Source organism: Hemiscyllium ocellatum, chromosome 17 (genome assembly GCF_020745735.1).
Source record: "Hemiscyllium ocellatum isolate sHemOce1 chromosome 17, sHemOce1.pat.X.cur, whole genome shotgun sequence".
NCBI classification, from domain to species: domain Eukaryota; kingdom Metazoa; phylum Chordata; class Chondrichthyes; order Orectolobiformes; family Hemiscylliidae; genus Hemiscyllium; species Hemiscyllium ocellatum.
The window spans coordinates 42,309,636-42,322,086 of NC_083417.1; the positions used below are offsets into that span (position 1 = coordinate 42,309,636).

At 43.2% G+C, this 12,451-nt stretch overlaps 1 protein-coding gene across 1 annotated transcript in view; it reads right to left on the bottom strand.

Moving 5' to 3' along the window:
* The window catches only part of si:ch211-212o1.2 (uncharacterized protein LOC492735 homolog), a 138,604-nt gene that overhangs the window by 42,726 nt on the left and 83,427 nt on the right, over positions 1 to 12,451 (bottom strand). The window contains exon 3 of the mRNA XM_060837703.1: positions 8,346 to 8,437. Coding sequence (XP_060693686.1) covers positions 8,346 to 8,437 — 92 coding nt within the window. The remainder of the gene's footprint in view (positions 1 to 8,345; positions 8,438 to 12,451) is intronic.

Consider the following 12,451-nt stretch of genomic DNA (forward strand, 5'->3'; position numbering starts at 1 on the left):
GATTTCCTCCCACATTCCAAAAATGTGCAGGATGGGTGGATTGGCCATGCTAAATTTCCCATCATGTTCAGAGATGTGCAGGCTAGGATTAACCATGGGAAATGCAGGATTACAGGGATAGGATTGGAGGTGTCTCTGGGTGGGATGTTCTTCAAACGGTCAAAATGAACCCACTGGGCTGAATGACCTGGTTCCACACTGTAGGGATTCTATGATTCTTGATGGCATTGAATCCTGCAGTTTACACATGGAGGCAGAGTGTATAAAAGCAAGGCGCTTTGGTGAACTTACTAAAAACACTACTGTGGTCCCAACTTAAGTATGGTGCCCAATTCTGGGCTCCACACTTTAGGAAAATGCGAAAGGATTGGAGGGACTATAGACAAGATTTAAAAGCCACTGAGGACTGAGATGAGGATAAATTTCTTCACTTTTCAGGGTGGTGGACCTGTGGAATTCTCTTAAGGCTGTGGAGACAAGTTACTGAATATATTCAAGAAAAAAAAAGGTAACACTAAAGTTGCTGTAGTCTTACCAGACCATTGGGTGGTGGTGGTTTAATCTGAGGATCGCCACACCTTAGGTGAAGGGAGAGGCTGAGAAAGAAAATCCTTCATTGTAACCTCAACCGTTGCTGCCAACTGAACGCGCTCTGCATCACGAACCAGCTGTCCAGCCAATTCAAGACTTATATCAGCGAATTTCATCATGGTTTCTCCACATGGCACATGGCTTTTCCACATTGATTTCCACAACTCTCCTCACTAGCTGTGTCCCACATGGTGCCCTATTTGTGCTGACTGCCTTCTCACCATCGGTGGAAGCATTCACCACTGCTGGGATCTCACGGGGTTCCCAGCGCAGCACCATTGTTAAAGCACTGTTCTAATTTTTAATTTTAAAGTTCATGTCATGGGAAGGGAACAAAACAAAAATGCTTCTCAGGGCATATAGGTGACATGGCTGACACTCCATTGCAAATACAGGAGCACATTGTAAAGGTGTTGCTATTTAAGAGTAAAGAATGAGGTCTGCAGATGCTGGAGATCACAGCTGAAAGTGTGTTGCTGGTTAAAGCACAGCAGGTCAGGCAGCATCCAAGGAACAGGAAATTCGACGTTTCGGGCATAAGCCCTTCATCAGAAATGAGGAGAGGGTGCCAAGCAGGCTAAGATAAAAGGTAGGGAGGAGGGACTTGGGGGAGGGGCGATGGAGATGTGATAGGTGGAAGGAGGTCAAGGTGAGGGTGATAGGCCGGAGTGGGGTGGGGGCGGAGAGGTCAGGAAGAAGATTGCAGGTTAGGAGGGCGGTGCTGAGTTGAGGGAACCTCCCACCCTCCTATCCTGCCCCCTGTACTGGACTACACCTCCTCCCACCCTGCCCCCTGTACTGGACTGCACCTCCTCCCACCCTGCCCCCTGTACTGGACTGCACCTCCTCCCACCCTGCCCCCTGTAAAAACTCCATCCCATATTCCCAATTCCTTCGTCTCCACCGCATCTGCTCCCAGGAGGACCAGTTCCAACACCGCACAGCCCAGATGGCCTCCTTCTTCAAGGACCGCAGATTCCCCCCAGACGTGATTGACGATGCCCTCCACCGCATCTCCTCCACTTCCCGCTCCTCCGCCCTTGAGCCCTGCTCCTCCAACCGCCACCAAGACAGAACCCCACTGGTTCTCACCTACCACCCCACCAACCTCCCTATACAACGTATCATCCGCCGTCATTTCCGCCACCTCCAAACGGACCCCACCACCAGGGATATATTTCCGTCCCCTCCCCTATCAGCGTTCCGCAAAGACCACTCCCTTCGTGACTCCCTCGTCAGGTCCACACCCCCTACCAACCCAACCTCCACTCCCGGCACCTTCCCCTGCAACCGCAGGAAATGTAAAACTTGCGCCCACACCTCCTCCCTCACTTCCCTCCAAGGCCCCAAGGGATCCTTCCATATCCGCCACAAGTTCACCTGTACCTCCACACACATCATCTATTGCATCCGCTGCACCCGATGTGGCCTCCTCTATATTGGGGAGACGGGCCGCTTACTTGCGGAACGCTTCAGAGAACACCTCTGGGATGCCCGGACCAACCAACCCAACCACCCCGTGGCTCAACACTTTAACTCTCCCTCCCACTCTACCGAGGACATGCAGGTCCTTGGACTCCTCCACCGGTAGAACATAACAACACGACGGCTGGAGGAGGAGCGCCTCATCTTCCACCTGGGAACCCTCCAACCACAAGGAATGAACTCAGATTTCTCCAGTTTCCTCATTTCCCCTTCCCCCACCTTGTCTCAGTCGGTTCCCTCAACTCAGCACCGCCCTCCTAACCTGCAATCTTCTTCCTGACCTCTCCGCCCCCGCCCCACTCCGGCCTATCACCCTCACCTTGACCCCCCTCCACCTATCACATCTCCATCGCCCCTCCCCCAAGTCCCTCCTCCCTACCTTTTATCTTAGCCTGCTTGGCACACTCTCCTCATTCCTGATGAAGGGCTTATGCCCGAAATGTCGAATTTCCTATTCCTTGGATGCTGCCTAACCTGCTGTGCTTTAACCAGCAACACATTTTCAGTTGCTATTTAAGAACCAAGCTCCACAGATTACCAGTCCTTAGCGCCATGCCTTGCCTATAGGAGCCATTACTCTTGCCCCAGTGCTCAGTACAGTCCAACTTCTTTTCATGGTTCACTGGGGGAGCATCACAAGCTGGTAAACCTTCAAATGGTTGAAAACATTCACTTTTATACTGCAATAACAAAAGCAAATTAGAAACAAGTAAACGTTGCAGTTGCCTCTGGGTATAGATCAGGGCTGCTTGTGTTCCAAGCAGCAACAAGTTCACAGTCAATGATTGATCACCGTACCCAGCTCACAGCTACCGGAGCTGCTGTCAATTTAACCCTGCCTGGTTTGTTGTACCCGGCGCTGCAGCGCTTGGTCATGCTGAAGGTGATGCTCCTCCTGCTCAACATCATTACCAAAAATGATTGCAATATACCAGCTCTCCAATGTCCAGCACTTGGCCTCATTGTCTGCTGCATGCAATGATTATCAACTCACTGCCTGGAGTGCACTTCAAAGACACCTTAAACCCATTCAGCAATGGAAACTCACCTTTAGCAGGACTATCGTCTATTCCATGATGGCCCAAGTCGAACAATGGGTAGCGCTGCATCTACACTCTGCCTTGGTCAGGCTTTCATCGAATGGAGGCATTAGCTATTGTTGAAACAGGTTGCTTTGGTCTCCGGGCAACCATTCTTAGAATGCAGCAGGCCATGAAATGAAGGAGGAAGATAAGAGTCCCCAAAGATAAAGGTATCATGGCAACTCCCAGTAGACCCAGAATAGACTTTAACGATCTGATACCAATGATCACATATAACTTGTGCATTGATGGAATGGAATCAGTTTCTATTGATGTGAGTTGTGTTATGATATGGCCCTCTTATAGGACATCATTGTTTGCATCAGGGGAGAGCCAGCTTCATTGGCAAAAACGTCTACTGTCTGGCCCCATCACTGAGAAACAAGAAGTGGCATGATCTGTCACAGATTTCCTCAGTAACAGCCTTGAAACATTTGTGGATTGAGGGTTGTGAGATCCCACACAGGGCCCCAGTGGATCACTGAAAGCAGCCAAGTCCATCAAAGTTTAATGCAGCTGTCACCCTCACAGCCACTCACTCCTTCATGTCACAGTCCTGCTCCTGGAGTTGGCATAGTCAAGGGCTGTCACTCACACTGCACCTCTGAAATTCGCTTTTTTGTCCATGTCTGAATGAAGACTGTACTGAGGTCAGGAGCTAAGTGGCCCTGGTGGAACCCAGACTTGGCATCACTGAGCAAGTTAGTGCTGCGTGAGATCACTGTTGATGACTCCTTCCATCACTTTACTGATGATCAAGAGTAGACTGATGGGGGATATTTGGCTTGGTTGGATTTGTCCTGTTGTGTCTACAGGATATACCTGGGCAATTTCCCAAATTGTCAGGCAGATGCCAATGTTGTAGCTGTACTGGGCCAGTTTGGCTAGGACAGTGATACATTTCAACCACAAGTCTTCACTATTATTGCTAGAATGTTGTCAGGGCCCTTTGCAGTATCCAGTGTCTCGAACAATTCCTTTATACAACATGCAGTGAATTGAATTGGCTGAAGACTGCCATCTGTGATGCTGGGGAACACTGGAGGAAGCCAAGATAGATCATCCACTGGACACCAGGCTGAGGTTTGTTGCAAATGCTTCAGTCTTATCTTCTGCATGACACTGGGCTTCCCCATCACTCAGGATGGGAATATTTGTGGAGCCTCCTTCTCCAGTGAGTTCTTTAATTGTCCATCACCACTAACAACCTGATGTGGCAGAATGCAGGGCTTAGATCTGATCCATTGGTTCTGGAATTGCTCAATTCTGTCTATCACTTACTGTTTACTGAGTGGCATGCAACTGGTTCGGTTTGGTGGCTTCACCAAGTTGACACCTCATCTTCAGGTATGCCTGCTCCTAGCACGCCCTCCTGCACTTTCCATTGAACAAGGGTGACCCCCTGGCTTGATAGTAATGGTTGGGTAAGGGATATGCCAGGCCATGAGGTTATAGGTTGTGCTGGAGTACAATTCTGCCATTGTTAATGACTCACAGTGAACCATGGATGCACAGTCTTAAGATGATACATCAGTGTGAAGTTTGAACGATTTAACACAATGACATGATGGGAGGTTATATTCAATGTGAAGGCAGGACTTCATCTCTACAAGTTCTCTGTGGTGCCCAATCTTATCGATTCTACAGACTGGTGAGAATGTGATCAAGTATGTTTTTCCCTCTTGTTGGTTTCCTCCTCATCTGCTGCAGACCTAGTAAAGCAGCTATGTTCTTTAGGGCCCAACAGATTGATCAGTAGTGCAGCTGCTGAGCCACTCATAGTGATGGACTTTGAAATCCCCCACCCACAATACATTCTGCACCTTTGCCATTCTCAGTGCTTCCTCCAAGCATTATTCAACATGGAGTAGTACCAATTCATCAGCCAAAGGAGGACAGTATTTGGTAATCAGCAGGAGGCTGCCTTGTTCAAGTTCAATTTGGCACCATCAGACTTCATTTTGTGCAGAGTCAATGTTGAGAACTCTCAAGGAACTATCTCTTGACTGGAAACCGCAGTGCCATACCACCTCTGCTGAGACGGGATATACCCAGGCCTGGTGATGGTGCTGTTGAGATGTTGTCTGGAGGTATGATAAGACTGCATCAGGCTGTCTGGTCTATTCAATGAGACAGCTCTCCCAATTTTGGCGCTACTCTTGTTGTAGGGTCGACATTGTTGTTTCTAGTGCCTAGGTCATGACGAGGCCTTTTACCTTCTTTGAAATTTTCTAGTGACTGTTAAAACTGATTGGCTTTTTAGGCCATTTCAGAGGGCAAGTAAGACTCAACTACTGGATACGTATGTAGGCCTAACCAGATAAGAACAGCAATGCTTAAAGTACATTTGTGAACGACATAAGTTTTTTTTGATAATCGACAATAGTTTTATGTTTGTCAGTAGACATCTAATTCTAGATTTTCACTGAATTCAAATTCTACCATCTACCATGGCAGAAGTATTGCGAGCCTTTTAGCTCTAAATGAGGAGACAAAGCACAAAGAGGCAAGACAAGCCAGAGATGTTGTATGTACCCAAATAGTTGCAAAGTGAGTGAATACTAACAGGCCAAGTGAGGAGCCCGAGTCCAAACAATAAACTGGATACCTGTTCCTGTACACTGGTAATGTGTTGCTGGAAAAGCGCAACATGTCAGGCAGCATCCAAGGAGCAGGAGAATCGACGTTTCGAGCATGAGCCCTTCCTCAAAATGTCGATTCTCCTGCTGCTTGCATGTTGCCTGACCTGCTGCGCTTTTCCAGCAACACATTTTCAGCTCTGATCTCCAGCATCTGCAGTCCTCACTTTCTCCTGTACACTGGTAGTAGCTTACCAATGATAGTGTGTTCCAAAGTGCAGAACCATACTCTAAGGGGAGTTTTCCCAAGTGACTCGCCAATGCCCATGTCTTTTAGGGCTGGGAAGATTCTATCCATTGAACAACACAGAAATATAACTTTATCAAGAGTCTAGTTCATGCACATGCATTTAGTCACTATCACACTACTTTCCAGTGGTTCCTTCCAGATCCACCTCAAAGGCCGATTTCTTTGATCTCTAAAGGTCACCCACTGTAAGTCTAGCCAACAGTTCTCTCTTGCTGCTTCCCTTTTAGTCAGCCGTGAACCAAGCATCGTGCCAAGAGCAGCCTTTTTCCCACCACTGACCACAAGGGAAGCTCTTTTCAGCTATTTCAAACTTGACACTTGTGTCTGCAAGTCAGATTCGTGTCCAGTCGAACTGCTAAAATCACACATTTAAGAGGCATTAGAAGGTCCCATTAACTCATGAGAGATTCAGTTTGTTGGCAGAATACTATCTGCATAGCTATTTAAAACCTTTAAATCTAGGTGCAATTAATTAACAAGCCTATCCACACACCTTTACATTATTGTTTTAACGTAAGCAAATATTGTTTTTTTTTAAATAAAGCCTCATACAGTTCTTATGTCTGGGGCACTGCCCTCATAGTTCCTCAGAGGAACTAGCACACTAGATTAGTAATGGGGACCCCCTTTCAGGTGGCTGAGAATAGTCAGTCTGCACCCAGTACTTGGCAGTAGCAGAAACACTCAGACAGGAAAACACAGTCTGTGAAAAATGTCTGTGACAGTTATTCCTTTTAACTCACTTTAGTTTTCATTTGCCAAAACAACAGAAAACAATCAAGTACTTGATGTTGCTAGTTATGCTGTAGAAACATGTAAAAATATTCAGTAAGATTCCACAGTCAAAATATTCACTGCAGAGTAATTAGATTTACTTTCCATTCAACAAGGTAGAGTCAAGTTCAGCTCAAATCATTGGCATTCCATCCTGTAATGTATACCAGGCTCTAAGAATGAAGCAATCCACTAGGGACTATTCTGAAGTCCAGGAGGGAAGAACAGTTCCATGTTGAACTTTAGCCCATTTTACCTTCATTCCTCCAAATATAAGAAGCATTGCTTTGGGGCTTGTATTTCTAGCTTTTACATGAAGCATTTTTCTGAAAATTAATCAGTCCCACCAGCTGCATTATAAACACCTATTTCCCTCGATTATTTCCCTGGATTGTCAGATTGAGAGCCGGAGTTGGTAATGTGATCACAGCCATTCAGAAAGTAACGTGCTGAGATATCCTGTGAGAGGGTGCATTGAGTCCATGCAGTCTTGCCCTCTGTCTCAGCTGTCACATTCTGAAGGAAGGGTTCCTTTTTTAAACCATTTTCCTCCCCTCTCCTCCTTGGGCCTCATTGCTATGCTGCATCCCTGGAAAACAGAGTGGGGGAAGGGAGATCAACCTGTTCACAGGCCTTTGTCAACACTCCTTTGAAACCAGCCCACTGGAGGTATACAAGAATGGTCCAGCCTGACTTACTTTTTAATTTTCTATCCCCGTGGGTGGGGGCTGGATTCAATGCTTCCTCTAATGGTACAATTGAGGTAGGTATAGTTGACATAGTACAAATGAGATTAATTAGTGCCTGTTTACTGCACAATTAGATTATTGGATTGATAATAACCATACACATAACAATTCAAAGAGATAATCATCAGCAGTACAATGAAGGACAAAAACTAAGTTCATGGTATTTAACATGCATGAGGATATCAGTTAGAATTTCCAGAAAGCACATTCTCAGAAATTATCTGAAACAGCTCACAAAAATAATGCTACAATAAAAAAAACAAATGTTATATAGTTGACACACAGTGTAGCTTGCAAGATAACGTAGCCCTTTTAAAAGCTTCACCCTACATTATAATGCTGTCTCTTTCAACAGCTCTCAGCTGTTCCCTGTTAAGTCACAAGCTGATTTCAATTAATCTGATTCGAGCAAAATCTTTGGGTCATTTAAAATACTCCTTCAAGAAAGATCCTCTCAGTGAAGGGTCTTACTATAATGCAAATCTTGACAGATTCTGGTGTTAGCCCACAAGGAGCCACCAGTATATTTGGTTCACATTAGTTCATGCCCAATTTACATTGAAGCTTTCTGAATTAGCTTTCAAGCGTAAATACAAGATCAGAAACATTTGCAGGGTGTGTGTGTCTGTGTGTGTATGTGAACAGAAAGTAACAATGTGAATGGGTCACTGAAACAAAGCACTTATTTTTAGACAATTTTTAATTGTGGCCCAGATGTCAGCATGCTCACAAGACAATGCACATATTAAATGCTATTCATCCAGTCGGCCCTCACCTTGCCAATGACAGGGATATCAACAGAACCCCAGGTGTCTGCTCCCCAGTGAACCAGGCCGGAGGCAAAATCCGCAGTAACAATCCCAGCAACTGGAAAATATGGAAAGGATTGGAAGATCCATAATGAGCTCACAGACTGAAGCTATGTATGTTCAGATAGTTATTTTATCCAAAATACTGTATTTAAATTAAAATGTAAAAAAAGCAAATTACTTTTATAGTTGCTGTCTTTTTTCTCATAACCGTGACAATTTTCTTACAAGCAGGAAATGGACATTGAGACATAAACAATTTTTTTTTTAAATAGAATGTATTCATGTTTTTCAAGTCAATACAATCAAGGTGGACACACATTGGAAACAAAGGTTTTGTGTAATTATGAACAAAAAAACTTTTTAAAACCTGAAGACTTTTTACTGTCGCTGATTGGTTGGACAGCACAACGCAATTCATTCAGTGAAACACTGACGTGCTCAGAGACATAGGTTAATGCACATCACCCTCACCACCCCACCAAATTTTCCACATTATCATAACCTTTCCTTTATGAACACATGATGACTGATCAGTTTTTTTTCATCTGGGACTGTGTTTCTATTTCTTCTCTTTGAGACATCTTGATCTGTTTCTTAGGTAGACAGCAAGCAGACCCCCTCTGGAGTACGAAACTGCAAAGTGAGACAGCCACCAACCAAGCACCACATAAAAACTACAACTACAGAGCATGGCAATTGGCCTGGGATCAGAAACCCATTCATTCATTGTTAGCGTAAAGTGGACAGATAGAACAGCAGGTGGGAAATATTTAAAAGGTGAACACTTTTCTAATCAAGTTTGCAAACCCATGACAAAGCACCTCATTATTATTTAATTGAACAGTAAATTCTTGATCTGTAAAGTCCTACACAACTCTTAACTGTCTTGGCTATTTCCAGGCTTTAGACCTAATGTAGAAAGGCACTTCTACATTTGTAGACTCTATAACTCAAATCAAAGGACAAAGACACTTCACGTACCAGCCACTGCAGATATTAGCTCCCTTATCCCCACAGTATATACATTAGTAGTTCCACATTTTTGATTTGATCAATAACTTTAGGAAACATGTCTATACTACAGAAGCTGTGCTGGAATGGCCAATACAATTCAACATTTGACTTTCTCTTCTTCTTAGGAAAAAGCATCCAATCTATACTGAGTGCCTCAAACCAGCCCAGTTTAAGCAGTTTGGATGGAAGGCTAATCAAGAGCCAAAATTCAGAGCCAATATCAACTTGTATTGCGTCACTTTGATAACAAATGCTCTCTGAGACACAACTGCACAAGAGAAGACCACGCCTCTACCATGGGCACCAATGTTCATCCTCAAGTAATCATGTCACAGAACTTCAAGATAATTTACAGCTATTTTTCTTTTACACTGGGATCACATTTCCAGCCACATTGTGCCTGATGTAAGTTGCTAACGTCTTTTGAGAGGCTTCATTTGGCAAATTGAAACAGAATGCCAGTCACTTAATGTTCCTGGTCAATCAATTGGAAACTCTTCTGTCAGATACCCTGCTTAAAATCCCATAGTGGTTATGTGGAATGCTTGTTTTTGAAAAATGACATTCTATCGTGAAAGTTCAGTTGATACACTAACTGCTCTGAATCTCCAAATCCTATTGTCACAACAGTTGGTCTGTTTTTTCACCTCAGTATCCAACATTATAATTGTCCATGTCATCAGGTTTCATGCAAATTCACTATGTAACCAGATCTTGGTGGCACTGTAGTTGCAGATTACAGGGCACCAGGTGGTGTAGTCATCCTATGGTATCACGTACCACAGGATCGTCTGATTTGCTGTGAGCAGTGCCACAGGACATCAACCAGCATTTAACAATAGCCACAGATTTATTGACTATACTCCTGGCAAAAGAGGCGAGGAAACCATGATAATATTCTTTACCACATCAGCAGAACAGCAAAGTAAGGAGATTTCAGCTAGACTTTCCAACATACAACCAGAGTTCTCTCAGTTGTAAATCAAAGACAAATGCACTTCATTACACTGTTATTTGTAGGTTGTTAAAAACAAACCAATTTTTATTGCTTTCATTTCTAAAATAGCTCATTATTTTAATGAGGCCTTCGGAAATAAAAATGCCAGTTGAGGGGTTACGTGGATTTAAAATAATGAGACATACAACTGTGTAGGAATCGTGGGTGCCAACCTGCATCCTACATCTCCATGTCACCACAACTTCCCTGCTGCTACACCGGCATACTCATTCTACCATGCTGCTTCAACTCTTATCATTTTCATTAAAATGATTCAACTGTGCATAGCTGTGTGTCTGGTCCCAATTCAGTTGGTTATTCAGGTTCTTGATCCAATGCATTTGAAATGCTCTTTTTTTATTAGACATAATGTAGTTAAATGCTTCCAGCTTTAGTCTAGAAATTCATATTTCATTTTGGGACTTAAAATTTGATTGCAAACAAAGTCAAATACAATTCCTACTGGCATCATCTATTTTGATAAGAGTACGAGAATGAAAGATAGCTCATTTATTAAACCCACATTACACAACTAACAGTAGACTGACTAGTATCAGGAAGCAAACATGTGAAGTGGAAAAACCTATTATTTAAAATGAAAGTACACCAGATAATCAGCATGTTTCAAATTTAACAGTAAAACAAATTTGTTGTTCATATCTGAAAGGGTTGAAGAAATCTGAACTCTTTAAGCTTCATACACAGGCAGTTTCTCTGAACATTAAAATAAGTGGCTACTATTCATGTAGATCCACTTCAGATTGTAACCAATGCAAAATATATTTCCATTTCTGGTTAGCAGGCTGTTTGGTGACTTGGTAGTTTAAGTTTCCCTGAGTGTAGGGAGGTGCTGCTCAAGCTGCAGGTTATCATATAAAAGAAATGCCAAACATAAAACAAAATTAGCTCAAACACTCATCTGTAATTTATCTGGAAAGGCTTCCCTCTCCCAAAATTTTCAAATTTCTTCCCTGAACAATGGTTTTACAAAAAGCACAACAATAAAGAGGTTCTGCAAAATCCAGTTCAGAAAAAGAGTGGTTAACAAATTTCCAGTGGTGCAGGTCCTCTTATTAATTCAGATCAAACTGCTACCAATGCTGGAGGTAGGATATTTCAATTCTGTTTTTTTCTGCAAAATCTGCATTTTGTACTTTGCAAAATTGCAATTTCATCTTTAGAATACATCAAACAGTTTTACATTTTACCCCATTAATATTATCAAGGTTGAAACATGCCCATAAAATTTTCAAAGTTACAACAGCTTTATATCGTTGTAAACAACTATTGCACGGAATTTCTCTTTCTCTTAGGCAGTCCCTTGAAATTGAGAAAAAAAACACATTTCCATTCTAGTCCAATGGGTTCTGAGATAGCTGATAAGTTCAATGTGCGATCTATAGACTTTGCCACATGTGGGGCAAGGGATGCTTGGATGAGTTGTTAAGAGATTTGTGCTCTTTCACAAATACCTCAACTTTGCCTCTGTGTGTTCCCAACAAAGTCTCTTGATGTATTCAGTGCCTTCCCGAAAGCACTTTCTTCATTTTTGGTCACAGGACAGAGACTCCCATGAGTCGACACGGACATTTGGCTTCTTCACAGATGCTTTGGGGTCATTCCTAAAGCATTTCCACTGTTCTCTTGGGAGTCTTTTGCTGGAACTGAGTTCTGAACAGAGCAGTTCCTTCAGGAGTCTGGTGTCAGGCATACAAACAACAACGCACTGTGATGATAACAGTTGCTCCATCCTAAGTTACGTTTTCCAGTTAATTCTTAGGGAAACTTACATCTGCAACAATAGACTTTAACATGAAATATGTACATTAAAATAAATTACCTTGGGAAGCATTTTCAAACTTTTTTTGCTTCCATTGCAAGAGCATAACCGTGGGAAAACTTGGAACAAAACGGTACCAAGACAAATTACACTAGTTAATGTCACTGATCAGATATGCAACAACAAGTATGCAAAATGTAAAGGGTTTAATCAGGAAAAATTATTAGGTAGCTGGAAGATGCAAATCACATTCCTTAAGCATATCAGTGCTATCCAGG